This window comes from Chelonia mydas, chromosome 1 (genome assembly GCF_015237465.2).
Source record: "Chelonia mydas isolate rCheMyd1 chromosome 1, rCheMyd1.pri.v2, whole genome shotgun sequence".
In the NCBI taxonomy this organism is placed as follows: domain Eukaryota; kingdom Metazoa; phylum Chordata; order Testudines; family Cheloniidae; genus Chelonia; species Chelonia mydas.
The window spans coordinates 183,380,376-183,400,616 of NC_057849.1; the positions used below are offsets into that span (position 1 = coordinate 183,380,376).

The window sequence follows — 20,241 nt, forward strand, 5'->3', positions numbered from 1 at the left end:
CTTGTTCTCTAGTGCAGGGCTGCTCACTGGGCTCTGTCAGTTCTCAAGCTGAGCTGGGGCTTGGATATTATATTAGACGTGCCTCAGCAGTGAGTTCTCACTCTGGCTGGGCAGAAACTTTCCACAGCTAAGGGGGGAAAGGGTGGGGAAGAGCGACTGTCCTGAGGACACCCCTCACTTGCAGGATATGGAGGTAAAAAATTTATTTCAGTAGCCGCGTGTTGCTTTGCTGACTTACTTGCCCCAGCAGTTCAGATTGAATTAGCTCCACCTTTACATGGCACTTTCCCACTTAGGAGCAGGTAATCATTTCCATTTGCTGTATCAAACGGTAAATGACCCCCTCAATGCCCCTTGGAACTTCTTGCACAGGGTTATTCTAAAGTTGGGAGGGGAGGAGGAGAGAAGAGATCATGTGAATATGGGGTAGGAGTGTGGAGTATCATTCATTTTTGAGCCTCTTCCTCTGAGTTGGAGAAGGCAGTAACCTTCAAGGGCCTGCATAATTATGAGGCATGATTCAAACACTCGGTTATAAAATTGGGCACAGAAGGAGGAACTAACTGATAGAGCTAAAACTCAGGCTTCATGTGGATAGTTGTAGCCATACATCTTAGCTGCCCTTTTGCAGGAATGTCCTTTATTTTAGACCCCAGTGTTCCTTCTGTCCCTTATGGATCTTGCAATCTCATTTTCATTGTCAAAATCAGAGATTTTTGACTCAGGAAGCAGCGGACATAGGAAACCTTGTTTATGTAAAAAAATTCATACCATATAATTAAGAATTTCGTGTACTTTTCATTGTACCCCCGATCCAGGGAATGCAGGGAGCATGGTCTGATGGTGGGAGTACAGAGATATGGGTCAGGATTCCAGAGTTTTATTCCAAACCCTGTCCCTGGCTTGCAGCATGACCTTGGGCACAGTGCTTCTCCCCTCTGTGCCTCAGTTTCCATTAATGCAAAATGGGGTGATAGTGCTTCCCTAGCTCCTAGGGATGGTATGAGGCTGAATTCACTCGAGTTTTTAAAGCACTTTGAGAGCCTTAGATGAAAGTTGCCATAGAAGAGCAAAGAGTTCTGATAACTCCCAGTTGCTAAACCAGCCCCTGTGTGTGCTGTGATGCCCTAAGGGCACGGGTTAAAGATAAGGCACCTTCAGTAGAAAGTCCTCAAAAGGCAGTCAGACCTGTGCTCACCCAGGTTTTATGTGTGGAACAGAATCAAGCAGTGATCACACCAGCTCAAGATGAGCCATGTTGCAGGGGTCACAAATTAAATGGATTCCTACGGGGTTGTGGATTTGATAGAGCCAAGCCTGGGTCATTAACTGTCCTTAAGTTACAGTTAGTTTTATCCTCTTTCATTGTACAGCATTCTGTGATGTCTTCTGTCTGAGAAGGGGCTTTGTTGTTTGTCTCATAAGCCAATGAAACAGACTAAAGCTTATCCAGGGGTGATTCTCAGCCTGCTAGGAAACTCAGAAAATATATAAAGCTATAAAGCCAGACACTCATGAAATTCAGGGGCTAGTAGAAAATCTAACATAAAAAGTACTTACTATGCAGGAAATCACATGCTTATAGTCAGACTAATACTTAGAGTGGGAGCAGACATTAGGTCGCATCTAATCCATTCTCCACCAATACGGGACAATGTATTTTCTAGTGTTTCATGCAGTTGTGTTTTAAAGGTCACAAGAAATGTGGCTTCCACTTCCTCTGGGAGACACACAGGGCCTACCAGATCTCATTACCAAGAAGTTCTTCCTCAGATTTAATCTAAGATTTTCCTTCTCTAGGTGTTTTCCATTATTCCTAGCTATCTCCTTTTTACCATTATAAATTATTGTCCTGCCTACATATTTACTTGCTTCAACCATTTGTAGACCATCACATATCCTTTTAGTTATTATATTTAACAGCACCTTTCATCTTCAAAAACATTTTACTAATCATGAATTTAGTCTCTCAAACCTCTGTAAGGAAGGTTAATATTATACAGAGGTTTAGGCCACATATGAAGCCAGTGGCAGAGGTAGGATCAAAGACTCAGGAATTCCCAGGTCCCTTCTCAGTCTGCTTTTCTCTCATTAGAGCATTTTGCAGACAGCTGGGCCAGAATATAGTCATAGATGCAGCCTTTTGTCTGCAGGATCCATGCTTAATGCATTGGTGCAACAGGAACAAGTTCTGTCATTTCCCCCTTTGCCAGGCTGTTTGCTTCAGTTGTAGAGTGCAGAGCAGCTATATGCTCTGTAGCTGGTATAACTGGCAAGCTCCTCACACTAATGGGACAGATGATTACCAGCACTACAGAATGATATGGGCTACCTCCAGATGATTGCCATTTCCATCAGATCTCTAGAACCTTTAGAAGAAAAATAACTAGGGCTCACTTGCCTTGTGTGCTTTTACTGCTTCTGTTTTTCTTTGTGTTTTGTAGCTAGAATCTTATCCAGTCTGCCATCAGGAACATACTGAGCATTTAGTTAGGTCAGCTGCTTTACAAACAAAGATGGGTTAGCACCCCAAGTAAGGGAGAATACAGCAAAGTCCAAGGTTGCCAATTCCTATGGTTTTATTGTGAGTTTCATGATATTTGTTTTTCTTAATGCCCTTGCTCCTTGAGTCAGGTTTAACCTAAAAATTTCATCTTTCATTTTTAAAAAGTAAGCTTCTAGCCTTCATGGCTCCAGACTAAAGCTTGAAAACATGAATCCTAAAAGGTTCTACCGGCCGCCTGCAAATAAAAAGAACTAAATGTAAAACACTTGGGGTTAGCAATACTGAAAGTCAAACTTCCCTCAAGAGAACATTCACTATATTTTCTCCCCAGGACTCACAGAATTGGGAGTAGGGGAAACATGCAGCCCTGTTAGTTTGTAATTACCTTAGAAGGTTTGGAGTTTGATCTGAATAAACAGCCTCAAGTTCAAATGCATTTTGGAACTGTAAGAGCCTCTGAGATTTATGAAACACAGCTGGAAACCCTGTGAGATTAGGCCTCTTGTGGAACTACCTCCTGCGGCTGGTTAAGTAGGTTATTGTTATGGCATTTTCCCTGCCACCCTTATGCTGGAGACTGGTAGCGCAGAGGCACATGAAAGTTACAAATAAGGTAGGCAGAAGCAATCCAAGTCTCTGAGCTTCAGTTCGTTTTCTGGACTAAGGTGAGAGGTGGTTCTTATTTTCTCTGAACAGTAGGGATGCAGCTGACCACTTTATTTTGGGGACATTTACCTCTCCCTTCTCTGTATCCCTCAGTAGGCTTCATTTCTCCTCCTCTTGGTGTCTGTACTCCTATCTCCCTCCAGGAAGCTGACTCCTGATGGGTTCTCATTTTGCCAGGGAGGAGAGCAGTTCTCTGCTCCTTTGGCAGCTCATTTGGTCATGTTGTTTCTGTGGCTATGTACTGAATGGGTTCCCTGTCCCATAGCCTGTGTTCTCTCTGCTTTGGGGCATCCTCCACAGGAGGCATGTGCAGAAGCTGCTGGCCTATGGGTCCTCACTTGATACAGGCAGGGCACTGAGTGTGAGAATGATATCAACTCCTTACTTCTGTCACTGCCACAAGAACCCATGTTGGCCTGTCCCCCAGTCCCGATAGGTGAGATAGTGGGGAGAAGCAGAGGAGTGGAAGGAAGATTCTCTCAGCCCTCTGTTCCCCTTTCTTCCCACATGAGCTGTCAGACTCATCATGAGAGTCCAACACAACTGCTCCCTCTGAAGGGAATACAAACAGACTTACCTTCCTATTTAAAGGACATTCAGACAGACTGTGGTAGAGCATAGCGCTGAGCTCTAGTCTACCATTACTATATCATACTAAAAATCCAGGGGGCTATAGTCCTCTCTCCAAGCCCCAACACCTCTGCAGAAGCAGTTATTCTGTCCTACTAATAATTATTCGGCATCAGGCAGAGCAAGGACTTGAATGTGGGTTTCCCACATCTCTGATGATTGCTCTAACTACTACGCTATTGGTTATTCTGGCTGGTGGTACTCTCTTAGGGCATGTTTACACTTCAACATGGGGATATAATTCCCAGCTCAAGAAGATATACCCATGCTAGCTCTGATTGAGCTAGCATGATAAAAATAGAGCGTAGCCACTGCATGAGCAGCAGGAGGGGCTTGGCACCCTGAGTACACTCTCATCCGAGACATGAGGCATGTACCCAGGGTGGCTAGTCCCTCCTGCCACTCACCCTCTGCTGGCTACATTTTATTTTTAGTGCACTAGCTCCATTAGAGCTAGCACAGGTATGTCTCCTTGAGCTGGGAATTACACCCTCGGCTCAAAGTGTAGACATACCCTAAAAGTCTCATTTTCATTCTGATGAGAAACTAAAGCAATTTTTGAAACCTCAGGGGTTTTATTTTTCACAAAACAGAATTCTTGTTTTCCAACCAGCCCCAGTATGACCCTATCAGCCTCCTGAGCCAAGGACTGGACAAGTCACTCTTCCCCAGCCCATCACCACTTTTTAATAGGCTGGAAGTGTTGCGGTTGAGCAGCATAATACACTTTCTTTAGTGAGTGAGTACATCAGCTCCACCACATTCCAGGCATCTGTGTCTCTTGAGAGTGGAGAAGGGGAAAAGTCAGCTTGCTTTATACATACTGTTCATGTGGGTCTAGGAAATCCTGTGACCCTTCCTCATGAAAGTGATGGGATCAGTGCTAACTAGGGCATCTGTCTGTAATTTTGTCAAATAGTGCAAAAATGTTTTCCCCTGGATGATCCTGTGTGTGCAAGTCACAATTCCAATGACAGTTGGGGGAAGGCACTTGTGTGTGTGATCCTGTGTACTTGCTTCACAATTCAAATAACAGTTGAGTGTGTGAGGCAGTGGGGGAGGAGGTTTGAACTACCAGCCCTGCAGACTCAGTCTGGGATCTCCAGCAATAATAAAGACTCTGTATGCAGAACATAAGAGTCTATTTTGCTGACAGGGCCAGCTCACTCTCTCGCCGCTGCCTTAGCTCTGCAGAGTGAAAGCCTGTTCTGATCTGTCAAGTCAGCAGATATGACTTGAGGACAACCACATTTAGCACTGAGATGACAGGAGACTTCCACTTACTGCAATGTGAACACTACCTGCTTAAGCTAGGGTGGAGTTTGGTCCACAGGGAGCATGTATATTGTTTTAAAAGAGCTATTTTTATTTAGTCACTTGGAATATATTACTGAGTCATTAGTCTCATCTCTCGGCTATTAGTCCAAGGCCTTCCAAAGTCAATCAGTGCAGGATCCAACTGATCCACCAGCTAGGAGCCTCATCCAAGGAATGCTTTTACATTAACAATTCCAGCTTATAGCTTTGTAAAATCTTATCGCCAGCATGGGCAACATAGTGATGCAATGATACTGCCAGCAGGAATTGCAACAGGGTTATCTTCCCTGATATTGTCAACTAAATAGAACTGGACCAAATTCTTTTCACTTACATGCATATAGTCTCACTGAAAGGATTTAATGGGTGTAACTGAGTAGAATTTGGCCCTTGGTAAATATTCTATAAAATAACTATGGTGTCCTCTACTGAACAAAGGAAGAGGTTACTCCAGCTTTAGCCTCACGGCAGTCTTTACAGTTGGAAGGAAGTGCAGTGATGTTGTACAAGGTAATTCCATGGTGGTTCTTGTCCTTTGGACAATAGTCTCCAGTTTTAGAACTATTGTTCTAAGTAGCAACAAAAATGCTATTTAAGTAGCAACATTATGGTTCTTGATCAGAGCATGTCTTGTTACAAGCAACTCTCCGGTTGTCCTTGTCATTGACTAACAGGTGTTGAAAAAGGTAACCCAGTGGCTGTGCTGGCCACCACATGTGGGCTGTTTGGGATAATACCATAGTTGCCTTTGCAACACAATTTGTTTAATATTAGTACCTTGATTTCCTTGGATGAAAGGTGATCTAGATGGGCAAAGTGCTTTCTAAACACAGTGGATGATCACACACTGCCCCCACACTATGAAATGGCTAAGACTCTCAACTGCTGTAATGTAGAAGCTATTCAGTACAACATAGCCACATTAAAAGTTTAGACCGTGAAGTGAAAAAACAATACCATCTCCAACTGAAACTGCAGATGGAATTTTAGTAGGCAGAATATAATTACCAATGTTGAAATTTGGCTAGGACACCTGAGATCACTGTCCTGCTCCTATGAAAGTGTTATGAAATCTTGCCACAAAGTAGTACAGTTCTACATTTCATCTCCGACAACACCTCCAGTAGCATCATGGCCCCAACCCCATACTGGTGCATTGGTTCTGCATTGACTCAGTTAAAAGGATGCCACATTTTGAATCACCATTGTCATTCATTTCAGCACCTAGGTGTAATCTGGAGGTCTCAGTTTCAAGCATAGATCTAACCTCACTTGTGCAATCTGACAATATCACAGCACAAACTGATATAGCTGCAGACCAGGGTATTTTTTTTAAGTATGGCACTAGTGACCTTCAGAAACAAGTCTGTCCATACCTCACACTGTATGTAACCCATTGATCAGTGTGTGTTGTACCCAATCCACAGAGATATAGGTTTGTTACAGTCCTGATTCCCATTCCTTTAGTCAGATCATACTGTAAAGTGAATAATTCACATAGAGGGACTGCAAAACAAGAATAAAGACGGGCCCAGTGGGCCTAATATAATATCCAGCACAATCCTACAGACAAAATTGCAACTACATTTTCTTCACATATAGCATAAATTTATAACTTACTGCAATTCATAGACAATGAACTGCTTTTTAGATCTATGCAGAATCATTTTTCTTTCTATGCTTCATTTTAATACCTTGAGTTATTTTTAAAGAGTTATTTATCATTTCATCTTTGGCCAATAGTACTACAGTTTTAGTTTTAAAATTCTCAGTGGTTTTAGCCTGTGTATCAACACACTACGGAATCGTAGAAGTCAGAGATAGGCAAACAGTTTTTTCTATCAACCTGGCTAGTGCAGGATTGTTCCCTATAGCATGTTCTCCAGCACGTCTGTCCAGATTGGTTTTAAACGACTCAAGCAATGGAGCTTCTATCACTCTTTTTAGCAGAGTACTTTACAGGCTGTCTGACTTCACTGTTAACAAGTTTCTAATAGTTAGTTTGAGTTTTAATTGCGTCCCATTAGTCCTCACTGTACCACTTGTGACAGGGCAAGGCCAGATGACTATAGGAAAGTAGTGGGAGACAGATATATTAGTCCCAGGCTAAACAAATCCCTGTTACCAGGGTAAGCAAATGGTAGTTGCTCCAGGTCAATTAAGACCCCTGAGGCCAATTAAGATCCTTCCAGAAATCAGTGGAGATAGCTAGGTTGATTAGGACACCTGAAGCCAGTCAGGGGCTGGCAGAAACTACTTAAAGCCTCCCAGTTAGGTCAGGTGGGTGTGCATGTCCGGAGCTGTAGGAGGAAGCCATGCTGCTGGAGAAACTAGGCAGTACAAACCCTATCAGACACAAGGAAGGAGGCCCTGAGGTAAGGGTGAAGTAGATGGTGAGGAAGTGTGGGACTGCTGCGGGGAAGTGGCCCAGAGAATTGTACACGTCCTGTTTCAAAATCAACTACCAAAGGTAGCTGCTATTAGGGTCCCCTGGGCTGGAACCTGGAGTAGAGGGTGGGCCTGGGTTCCTGCCCTTTCCTCCCAACCACTCTCCCTGATTAATCACAGGGACTGTGAAGCAACAGAGACTGTGCGAGGGAGGGTTGCTTCTTCCCACCTCCCTTGCTGGCTTATGATGAAAATGGCTCAGTAGACTGTGACCCTTGCCCCTAGAGAAAGAAGTGCTATGTAGAAGGTCACAGTGAGTCTCTGAGGCTAGTATAATCAGCCTGGAAGTGTGGGACCCTCTGAGACAAGGTTGGAGCTTTGTCACACACTCTAAATAATTCCTTACCCTCCTTACACCTGTCAGTTACTAGAAGGATTCTTCAAGAGTCCAAAATTGCTTCACTTTCTCCAAAATATGCTATCACTTGGGGCCACACCTGTGCCAGAACTAGGCTTCTTAAGGGAGGAAACACGTCTATACATTTGTACAGGACTGAGCACACCAGTACTTGATCAATACAGTTATACAAGTGAACTGGATTGCTGCTTTCAGTTCTGGAAGCTTCCGCATCAGGAAGATGTAAACAAAACATAGCGTGTACACAGAAGAGCATCAAAATGTAAAGGGCAAGAAAGATTGACTTATGAGAATGGAGTTAAGTCACTTGGCCAAATAGTAAAAGGGAGAATGATAACTGTCTAAATATATTTGAAGGGTGTAGACCTCATGGTAAGGAATAATTTAGTTTACTGAACCAGGGGGTATTCCTTGGAGTAATGCGATGAAATTAAGAAAAGGAAGATGTTGGCTTAATAGCAGCAACGTTTTCTGGCAGCAAAATCTATTATGTTTTGGAACAGTTATCCAAATGCAATGGAAGCCCCATCCCTTGGGACATTTAAAAATAGACTGGACAAAGCACTGGAAAGAGAGACTGTCAGGAGCTATTTTGAATTGAGTTGGAACAACAGCACTGAGTAGAGGTCTGATCCTGCAAGCTTCCATGGACCAGTGTACACTACCAAGTGAGGTCAGCTTAACTACATTGCTCAGGGCTGTGAAAATCTTCACACCCTGTGTGTTGTAGCTAAAACAACCTAAACCCTGGAGTAGACCCTGCTAGGTCAGAATTCTTCTGTCAACCTATCTACCATCTCTCAAAGAAGTAGATTTACTCAGGTGATGGAAGAGCCCCTGTGAAGTTAGTGGCTGCTCTGCCCGTGATTGGCTTGTAGGAGCACCCCTCAGAGGACCTAGCAGGTCAGATGAGTTTCTCACCAGTGTCTATGGCTTCATCCTGCTCCCTCCGATTGTTAAAGACTTGGAAACTCCCACATATAGGAAATGTAACTCAGAAAAGAAACATGTACAAAGTTTGCAAAGCCTGGGAACTCTTTATTGCATATGCAAAAAGATCCAGCATTACTCTGTCTTCCTTTTTCCAATTGCTTTCCATAACAGCAATCTTTGTAGGTAACCAAGCTCTTGAAATGTCTTCTTGTCTGGACGTCATGTTTACTTTGTTGAAAATGATTTTTTTTTCCCCTTGAGTTTATGTTCTAGGTTTCCCTGGAATTTCAAATCTTTACCCTTGCTGTTATTAGTCTGTTTAACTTGTGAAACACACAATTTAATAGTTTGGTTTTTTTATACTCCATTAAAAAAAAAAGAATAAGTGGCTAATCCAACAGGTCTCGGAGTAATAAAGACCCTCCCTGTAAAGAACACGGCCTCTTTCAAAGTGTTTATCCTCTTGTCGGGTAGGGGGACTGTCAGTGCAAAGCTCCACTCAAGTTCATGCTATTCACTTAATTATAATAGCATTCAGAAAAACAGAAAGAAATGTGAGAAGGCCCTTGCATCACTGAACAGAGCTGAGTGGGAGGTACCAGAACACATGATGATAATATACAAAACCTTCACGAGTACCGAATGGAAACAGCAGCACTAGCGCAGTCCCACACCAGAGCTGAAGTATCATGAAATCATAGAACTGTAGGGCTGGAAGGGATCTCGAGAAGTCTAGTCCACCTCCCTGTGCTGTGACAGGACAAAGTAAACCTAGATCATCCCTGACAGGTGTCTGTCCAACCTTTGCAAGTTTTTAAAAACAGGATGAGGATTCCCAATCCTCCCTTGGAAGCCTAATCCAGAGTTTAACTACCCTTGTAGTTAGAAAGTTTTTTCTAATATCTAACCTATATTTGCCTTGCTGCAGATTAAGCCCATTCCTTCTTGTCCTCTCTTCAGCTGACATGGAGAACAACTAATCACAGTCCTCTTTATAACACTCCTCAGCATATCCAAAAACTGTTATCAGGTCACCCCTCACGCCAGCCTTCTTTTGTCAAGATTAAATATACCCAGTTTTTTTTAACCATTCCTCATAGGTCAGGTTTTCTAAATACTTGATCATTTTTGTTGCTCTCCTCTGGAGTCTCTCCAATTTGTCCACATCTTTCCTGTGATGCCCAGAACTGAACACAGTATTCCAGCTGAGGCCTCACTAGTGCTGAGTAGAGCAGTACAGTTGCCTCCTGTGTCTTACATATGGCACTGCTGTTAATACACCCCAGAATCATATTCGCCTTTTTTGTCAGCTGCATCACATTTTGTTGACTCATATTCAATTTGTGATCCACTATAACCCATACATCCTTTTCAGCAGCACTATCATCTAGCCAATTATCCCCCATTTTGTAGTTGTGCCTTTGATTTTTCCTTGTCTTTATTTAATTTCATCTTGTTGAATTCAGACCAATTCTCCAATTTGTCAAGGTCATTTTGAATTCTAAACCTGTCCTCCAAAGTGCTTGAAACACCTTCCATCTTGGTGTCATCTTCAAGTTTTATAAACATACTCTCTACTCCATTATCTAGTCATTAATGAAAGTATTGAATAATACCAGACCCAGGACTGACCCCTGCGGAAACTCACTAGATACGTCCCTTCCAGTTTGACAGTGAACCATTGATAACTACTTTTGACTACAATATTTCACCCAGTTGTGCACCCATTGTGACGAAATGCATCCCTCTATTCACACCCTACTCACGATTGTAATAATCTTTGTACAAAATTTGCCTTGTGAGGTATCATTTGAAAACTAATAACTCATTGGCCAATAATATCATGGTTAAATGTGTGTAGCAACATCATATGTAAGATTACGTGCATAAGCTGAAATTATGACTGACATGTTTACCAGACAAGTCTGGGGAGGGGGTAAACCTGTTCCTCAAAGACAAAGGACAAGCTAACGCCTCTAGCCAGGTGCCATCAAAGTTGACTGGCACTCACTTGTTAAGCAACCATTCTTTGGCAACAAAGGGGAGAGTCCAAGAACAGATGGATCTGCATTTTAGCAAAGGACATGCAACTTCTTGCACCACGAGACTCCATGTCTCAATTCTCACAGTGGGAAGGAACTTTATTTAGGGATAACCCTCAGGAAAATGCATTTCAAAGGGTGACTGGACTATAAAATTGAGGGGCAAAAATACCTCAGGATCGATCTCTCTCTTCCACCTAAGAAGCCAAAGGAGCCAACCTTTTGACTTTAGGAGGGACCCTGACATGAAAATTTGGTTAGCAATGTCGCTGGGAGCATGTGGTAAAGATTTTACTTTGAACCAAGTCTAGTTTAAGTTTTGGCTGCTAGAAAGCATTTTATCTTTATTTCTATTGTAACCATTTCTGACTTTAATGCCTTGTACCTGAATTCACTTAAAATCTCTCTTTGTAGTTAAATGTGTTTTATTTTTAATCCAAACTAATCCAGTGCTGTCTTTAAACTGAGTTTTTTGGTAACACTATTTAAAGTAGCAGGCTGCTGGATATTGACCCTTTAACAGGGGCAACGGACCTATAATATCTGAACTGTCCAGGACAGGACTAGACAGTACAGAACACACATTTGGGGGAATATGTGGGATTGTGAGTATGTTCAGGTCACCCTGCTAGTAGTAAACTAGGCTACTGGAAGCCAGAGAGTGGCTGGTGTGTTGCTGACAGGTTACTGGACCAGGGCTGTCGCTATATACAGACACTCAGGGTGTGACCTGAATGGTGTTTGGCTGTTTGTGAGCAGCCCAAATTGGGAGCTACTGCGGCAAAGCATTGTGAGGCTCCCTAAGCTTCAGGGGAGGTGGTGACACAACCCCTCACTGGTCTGGATTGCACCTCAGAATGTGACAATGGAACCACCTTATAGTAATTTCCTCTGGACCACATTTCCCTAGTTTGCTTATGAGATTGTGTCAAAAGCCTTACTAAAATCAAGATAAACCACATCTACAGCTTCCCCCCATCCACTAGGCCAGTAACCTTGTCAAAGAAGGAAATTAGGCTGGTTAGGCAAGAGTTGCTCTTGACAAATCCATGCTGGCTATTCCTTATAACCTTATTACCCTGTAGGTGCTTACAAAAAGTATTACTAATATTTATTATTTGTATTACTGTAGCTCCTAAGAGCCCCAGTCATGGACCAAGACCCCATTGTGCTAAGTGCTGTACAAACACAGAACAAAAAGGCAGTCCCTGTCCCTAAAAGCTTAAATACCTTGCACCTCTTCTCCATTCTCAATCTAAGGCCTTAGTGTCCTCTAGATTGCTAGGGATGTCTACCCCATTTGACATAAAAAAATATGGGCTTGATATACAGCTAGCACAAGTGACCTGAAGCCAAATTCACCAAGAGGTCTCTTCCCAGATGCATACTTCCTGTTCCTTTTTAGGAGATTTGGAGCATAATTTGTAGCATCTTTGCTAGTCAAGCAATCTGGTTTTAGTCTGTAGATTCCCACAAGGTAAGATTGAAGCCTTTAGGGACACCTTTTCATCAAGTAGCTCATGAGAAAGAAAACCCAATAAGTAATGCAATCATCTAGACTCCTACCTTACTGCATTTACTCCACTCCCTCTCTGCAACTTAACATTGTTTCTTATGCTCTCTAGAAGCCCAAGTATAATTTTTTCACTACTTTTCTTTCACACATAATTTTTAAATTAATTTTGTGCAGGTGAAGAGTGCTGTCTTGATAGCCCTGGAAGCTAATGTTCTCCATATTCCCCTCTAAATATGCATAGCTTAGGCAGTGACAGCATAAGATGCCCCTGCACCATGGCTCCCCAGTGCTTCATCTTTTACCTGGAGATCCTGTTTCTGGGGAGAGGAAATTTTAGTCCCCATTCAGTACTTGGCCTTTCTGTCATCCAAGGGAAATTTTATGGTTTAAACTACCCACTTAGGAAAGTACTGCAACTGTTTAGTTATAATACATTTCAAAGCATTTTAAGAACATTAATTTCTACCTTAGAGGTGGATTGTGAGAATGAATTATTTTATAGGTGGGTTAACTGAGAAACAAAGGATAAGTGACTTTCTCAAGGCTACAGAGGGAATCAATGTCAGAGGTTTGATTAGAACTCAGGAGTTGCTGGCTTCTACTGTTCTCCTCAGACCACATTTCACTCAGTCATTGTTGAACTTGTTTGCATAGGAAGATTATTGAGCGCCCGATGCATCATTAGAAGTGCCCCAGAGTAAGTTTAAAGTGTTTAGGCCCACATTCTCAAGAGTGACCACTAATTTTGGGTGCCCAATTTGACACAATTAGTGTAGGGCCTGATTGCAGAGGTCCTGAGAACCCAGAACTCCAGTCAAAGTCAGTGGGAGTTGTAGGTGTCTGCATCCTCTGAAAATCAGTCACTAGCAGCCAGATCCTTAGCTCTGCTATCAGCTCCCTGGAGCTGTTCGAAGGTATTTCAAAAAGTCCTTCCTTGTTTTAAAAACTCTCTATAGACTCAGCTCAACATTGACACTTAAAGCTAATTAATAAATTACATGCATACCGTCACTCTGCCACTAGGCTACATCCTTTTCCCCACCCTTTGTCTTTGTCTGTCCTCTTAAGCTCTTCCTGTGCAGGCTATCTATTCCTATGAGCGATCCTCGGTAAGCACTGACTATATCTTGGAAGCTACAACAATAGAATTAGTTTCAGAAATGAGTTCTCTCTACTCCAGTGTCTGCTTCCTCTTCTTGTCTACGGTCAGCCACCTCTTTTTCTCTTCACTCAGCTGTGTAACTGTTGGTGTGAGAGCTGAGTACTATGCAGCTCCACTCATCTGAAGCAGCCTTTTCTGTGTTCCATCCACCTGAAACACCCAACTCATTACAAACCTCCCCAGATAGCAATTTCTCCATTGCCTCTACCTCTCACTAGCTGAGGGATAGAGAAATTACTGAACTTTGCAATGTATATGAGGACACTGTTTGTTTGAAAGACATTTCTCAAAATGAAGTTGTTGTACACTGCTTAGGCCAAGTTCTGCGTTCAGTTACATCAGTGGTATTCATTCCCTTCAAAGCACTTATTCTAGATTTATGTTTGTGTAAGCGAAAGCAGAATTTAGCCCAGAATTGTTCCTACAGCTACAATTCCTGCTAGAATGGCTTAAAATATTACTCTTTAGATAACATTAATAATTATATTTTACCCTTTTTTGGGGAAAAAAATTCATCAGCAGAAAGCTACTTTGTTTACAGAGGGACTATGGTCTAGTGGTATACACAGAGACCCAAGGCTCTTTGATTTTATTCCTGACTATCAACTCACTTACAAGCACACATCCAAGTTGTCCTTGGCAAATTTACTTACCTTGTGTGCCTTAGTTTAGTTGGCTCTAAAACAGACATAATGCTTACTTCCTCACATGTGTGGGGAGTTGTCAGCCTCAATTAGTGTTTGCAATACTTTGAGATCATTAGACAAAAGCTGCTATTGAAGTGCAGCATATTAATTTAAATTATCCCAGACTGCATTATTCTCCCCCTACACGCACACATTGTAGATGGGGTAAGTGATTCTGACAGTTGTTTCCAGGAGCAGGAGGTATCTGACTTCTACAGAAGGACAAGGGATTAACACACAGAAGAACAAGACTTGGGGAGTGCGTATGGAGAGACACTATTTCGTTTGGGTGAAAGCTGACAAGTTGTGTATATTTCCCAGACCAAAGCAGTCAAATCTTATATCAGTTAAACAAACAAGTTTGGTAGCCAAGCAGGATCCTGTACATGGGAAGAGACAGGCTGGGAAACTCAGGAGTGGGAGGTGGGGTGGTTGTGGTTCAAACGGCATTAGCTAAATGGGCAATGTCTTAGTAGAGTGGTTATTAATGCCCCTCTCACTGAGCACTGCCATGTTCCCCTGATGCACCTTGGGGAAAGTGTTAACAGAATGGAGACCAATGACAAACCCCATATACCACCAATAGAGTTTCCTGTTAATGGTTCCAAGAACTTCATGGAGATGAAGCAATAGGGACCATCTCAGTCTGGCCATAGTCTTTGTAACAGCTGTTGTCAGCTGCAGATAAAAGCTGCCAGCATTGCTACATTAGGGGCAGGATCAGTCTTTGTGTCTCAAGAAGAGGATGAGGCAGGCTATCCCAAAAACATGAGTATCTCTAGATTCCTCAAGCTTCACATGACCTCAGAAACCTCAGTAGCCTGCTAGCTTCAAGGCCCCTTTCAGAGAGGATCAAATTCTTTCTTGCCCCAAACCACATAAAGTGTGTGCTTAAGTATCTACAGAAGTTTTTTGTCTGCTTGTGTCTAGAGCCAGTCCTGTGCCTTTGAGTTACGTCTGCCAGGGATAAGCAAACCAATATGAGAGTACAGTTTGTATGTCGGGAAGAAGAGGTCTTCCTGAACTGTGGTTACAGGATGACTTTAATAATTGCTAACTACTGCTTTCACACTCAGGAGAAGAGGCTTGAGTTTGAAAGTCCTGGGGACCAGGGACAATCAAGTGTGGTGCTTTTGGAAAGGGATCCTGGATCTTTAATTGTTCAGGAAAGTTACTGGTAAGGTGATGCACTGAGTCTCCTATAATACAGGAATTTAGCTGCCAGAATTATGGATGCCCCTTTCCCTCAGTTTGACTTCCCAGTAAAAGGAGCCCTGAGCTACCTCTCAAGCAGCGCATTTTCATCTAGTCTAAGATTCTTATTTTCAACATCAAAAACTAAGATTTATTTTAAAGTGTTCTGGTTTCACTACTGCCAGCTTTTGATTTAATACCAACCAGTGCTTAATTTGTGCCAGGGCTTGCCAGGGATGAGCCTCGGCACCTCTAGGCTTGGCAGTTCATAGCCCCAGAATTTCTGGGCTTGCTGCGTCAGTCATGAATGTAAAAAAATTGCTTGAGCCCCGGCACCTCTTTCATTACAAATTAAGCACTGAGAGCAACGCATGCTTATTTCTCAGAGGAATGGAGTATTTCTCCCCACTCTGACACACATATATTATCTTGGCATTCTCAATGATTTTTATCACAAAGCCCTGAACAAGTGCCACTAACAGTCGCTTGGAACAGGCAAAGAGTTTTGTCAGTGTCCCTATTCCTTTGACAGGTTTCAGAGTAACAGCCGTGTTAGTCTGTATTCGTAAAAAGAAAAGGAGTACTTGTGGCACCTTAGAGACTAACCAGTTTATTTGAGCATGAGCTTTCGTGAGCTACAGCTCACTTCTATTCCTTTGGCTTCTCTTTACTCCACACTGTTCATCACACTGAACACTCATTTCATTAGATTGTTTGTTCCTGGTAAATAAAGCAATTCTACTTATTCTGTAATTCTAAAAACAAAATGTTTTGATTAATAAAGTGAAAAGCCAGGACACTTCAAATGTCCAAAATTAAGTTCCTAGGACCACATAAAAACAGGACATATGGTCACTTTAATCTAGTGTGTCCTCATTATGAAAGTTACTTCAGTGGTCCTCAAAGTACTGGGGGCTCTTTCACTTTGGAGAGTGGATATGTGGTAGGGAGTGGCTCCTTATTTCCTTTCCCCAAAGACAGTATGCAGGCTACGCTAGACAAGGCTCCTGTCACAGGAAGTGCCTACTATACATATAGCCAGATATAATAAACAGTAACTGGGGACACAAAGGGTTTGCACTTTTCCAAGACAGGATGTTGACTGCCCTCTAACAAATATATTGTAGTATGTGCATATTTAAGACTATATACTACAGTTTTCAAATGAAAAAAGCTATCCGTTTCAGTCAAGACCATTTACCCAAAAGAATGAATCCCCCTTAAGGAAAGATGAACACTGAGACAAGGAGTAACCAATAATTCACTAGGAACTAAATAATCCTGTGCAAATGCTAGGCTGGTCTAGGCATGGGTTTGTGACAAGTGGAACTCTCACATTAGGGAACACTTTAACGTGTTGCACTAATAAAGAACCAATGTGATCTGGAGGAATATACACTGAGCTGGGAATCAGGAGGTCTTAAAGTCACATCTAGATTTTTTGTCTTGGACTTAGTGTGGCTGTGGACAAGTTGTTTACCTTTGTCCATCAGCTTCTCAATCTGTAAAAGTGAGGTAGTATTACCCACATGCCTTATGAGGATGTTGTGAGTATTCATATATATAGTGCTTTGATTATGTAGGCACTATGCAAATGCTAAGTATCATTATTACTAATGAAAACAATTTGTTTCCATCTTGTATTTTTCACAGCTTTCTTTTCTAGTTTTCCTAATCTCCAAAGACATTGTTTAGGCAGCACAGGCCATATGCTCCTTTGACTTGCATACCATGGAGTGAAGAAAAGCACAGAAATCTACTATTAATCTAGTCTCAAAAGTTTAAGCACCAGCCAAAAACTACTGGGTAGCTGGCATACCCTACCTCTATAAGGCCCTTTTCAGTCCTAATTGTAATGAAGCTAGGATACCAGATTACAGAGCTCTACAAAGGCAGTAGAGGTGTCTTTGTCTCTTCCACTTTGTGACCCATACCGCTATTTCAAGAGGCCCTAAGGCCAACACTGAGTCTCTAAACTGTCTCTCCTAAATAATTAAGCTTAGATTTCAGACACATTTACTCTTGTGGAACAAGAAATCTACCTGGAAGATAGAACTTGCACAGAAAGGTGTCTATTTCTGAGCTTGCATCTGCCATAGCAAGTCTGACACTATGTAGCATTAGTCAGTGCGTCTACCTTACTAGTGGAAAGAGGCCTCAAGAACAGGGAGAATGACTTTATCAGAGGATACATTTAAATAGAACTTGTATCATTTATTTTAATTACAATGACCATTTTCTTTGAAACAGGAAACTGCAACTGTAGGCAGCTTTTCTAAAGTCTACAGATGTTTCCTATAAGTCTGCTGGGAAGGGCAGAGCAGCTTATTTGCAGGGTTTGCCTCAGCTGCATTCAGCCACCAAGGTTCTCACAACTCCATACCAGAGTCACTGCTGGCATAAACAGCACTATTCAGAGCAATGGAGCTGCAGCTGATCGTGTGACTCTTTGATTAAACAGTCTGGAGGGTTGGAAGTCGCCGTAGTTGGTGAGGTTCATCATTAAGCAAGGCCACTTTTTTTTTTTTTTTAAATCCAGTACATGGGGTAACTAGGAGTGCTGGTGTGGAGGAGCCATAGGCAATCTGCTTTACGCTCCTCTGAGGTAATTTTGGCAACAGGACCAGAGAAGGAGCCATAAGCAAGTGCCATCTTCCAAACACACACAAACAGGAAACAGCTTTGTGATAGAGTCCCAGTAGGAAAACCATTGGGCTGTTTCTCCTAGCCCTTCGTAGTTGGTGACACAGGCTGATTGCATCATCATGAGTAGGGACTGCTAGACACCAAATTGGAACAGTGCACCCTACGGTACAACAATGTACAAGCAGGTGCTCTCCCTCTACTTTTAATAAACAAAGGCATGTTCACTCATAACATACCTTAACTATTATAGCTGCAGCTATCACCAATGCTTTGGCAAATTCCTGCTCTTTACTAATTTCCCCTAGTGTTGGGTTGTCCTCTTTTAGAATGTTTTCCTGAGAATGCCCTTCTGATTGTTGGCTCTTTAAATTTGGCAAGACCAAGCAGCCATAGCTCTACCTCAAAAAGGAGTGATTTCATAAAGGAAATATTGTTTTTTGACAACAAGTTAGTATGGTTGGGTGTGAACATAGTAATAGCATGGATTCCAGCACATGTTGGGATAGGTGGCAATGAAATGGTAGATGAGGAAGCAAAAAAAGCTTTAAAATGGAGAAATTGATATAAAGATTCCTTTCAGTAAGTAGGAATTTAAAAGTTTAATTCATAAAGGACTTAAAAGGAGTGGCCAGAATTTTTGGACCAAGGAGAAAAGAGGAAGAATATTCTGTGAAGTATGCCCCAAAATAGAGGACAATGTACTATTCCAAAGTTATAAAAGGATCAGTGAAGTAGTCCTATTTAGACTGCCAACTGGTTGCTCTGGTTTGAATAATTATTTATATATATTGAATAGACACAAAGATGGGCTCTGTAACACATGTAAGGTTAAAGAAACATTGATCACCTAATATGAGAGAGTGACGAGTGTTCCAGTAAAGAGAGGCTCTTTATGAAGAGTTTAAATCAGTGGTTCTCAACCCACAGGCCACTTGTAGCCCAATTAGCACAAAGCTGCAGCCCATGTGATATCCTCAGGGCCATATATGTAGAGTGTGTGTGTGGTGTAGATGAGGCCCACATAACACATAGAGACCTGCACATGTGGCCCACAATGGTAAATTGGCTGAGAACCACTGGTTTAGGTGATGTAAGGTGACAGACTATACTATGAAGGGTTTAGTGAAAGTATCAGGAAAGTGGGGTAACATTAAAAAAGCTCTACTACATTTTTAAAGGATCTAGAGTAGGGTAAGAGAGTAGTGGCATGAATGAATGAAGAATATAGTAGGTGGTGGTTATAGACTCAGTAGATGAATCTACTTTGCCATAGAGCATCATAAGAAGAAGCTGTAGTTCTAAAGTAGCCATGTTGTAAGTAGGAGCTGCTGTTCTTTTGCCTCTTCTGGCTGATTAAGTATCTATTTTATGTTTTCTATTGGTCATTGCTGCAGATGTAGAATACTCTTATGTTAACCATTGTAGGGTTCTTGCCTATGAGCTCAAAGACGGTAATTGTGCTACATGGAGTTCTCAGGAGAGAAAAAACAGGACTAGACTACTGGAAATCTGTAGCAAAACTTGGATTTTTTTTTTTAAAGCAAACTCTTTCAGAACAGAAACAAAAGGAGTACTTGTGGCACCTTAGAGACTAACAAATTTATTTGAGCATAAGCTTTCGTGAGCTACAGCTCACTTCATCGGATGCATTCAGGGGAAAATACAGTGGGGAGATTTATATACACACAGAACATGAAACAATGGGTGTTACTATACACACTGTAATGAGAGTGATCACTTATGGTGAGCTATTACCGGTGGGGGGTGGGGGGTGGGGGGAAGGACCTTTTGTAGTGATAATCAAAGTGGGCCATTTCCAGCAGTTGACAAGAACGTCTGAGGAACAGTGCAGGGGAATAAACTTGGGGAAATAGTTTTACTTTGTGTAATGACCCATCCACTCCCAGTCTCTATTCAAGCCTAAGTTAATTGTATCCAGTTTGCAAATTAAATCCAATTCAGCAATCTCTCGTTGGAGTCTGTTTTTGAAGTTTTTTTGTTGAAGAATTGCAACTTTTAGGTCTCTATGTATATAAATCTCCCCACTGTATTTTCTACTGAATGCATCCGATGAAGTGAGCTGTAGCTCACGAAAGCTTATGCTCAAATAAATTGGTTAGTCTCTAAGGTGCCACTA

General features: G+C 42.0%; 1 protein-coding gene across 3 annotated transcripts in view; it reads left to right on the forward strand.

Annotated features, from left to right (window-relative positions):
- The window catches only part of RCSD1 (RCSD domain containing 1), a 39,017-nt gene continuing 18,776 nt past the window's right edge, over positions 1-20,241 (forward strand). Inside the window, exon 1 of one of the 3 annotated variants that reach the window (XM_027819981.3) lies at positions 1-193. In XM_027819981.3, coding sequence (XP_027675782.2) covers positions 188-193 — 6 coding nt within the window. In that variant the 5' untranslated portion in view covers positions 1-187. Of the gene's footprint in view, positions 194-3,071; positions 3,120-20,241 lie in introns of those variants that run through there. The other 2 variants (XM_027819982.3, XM_043538448.1) reach the window with 2 other exon arrangements.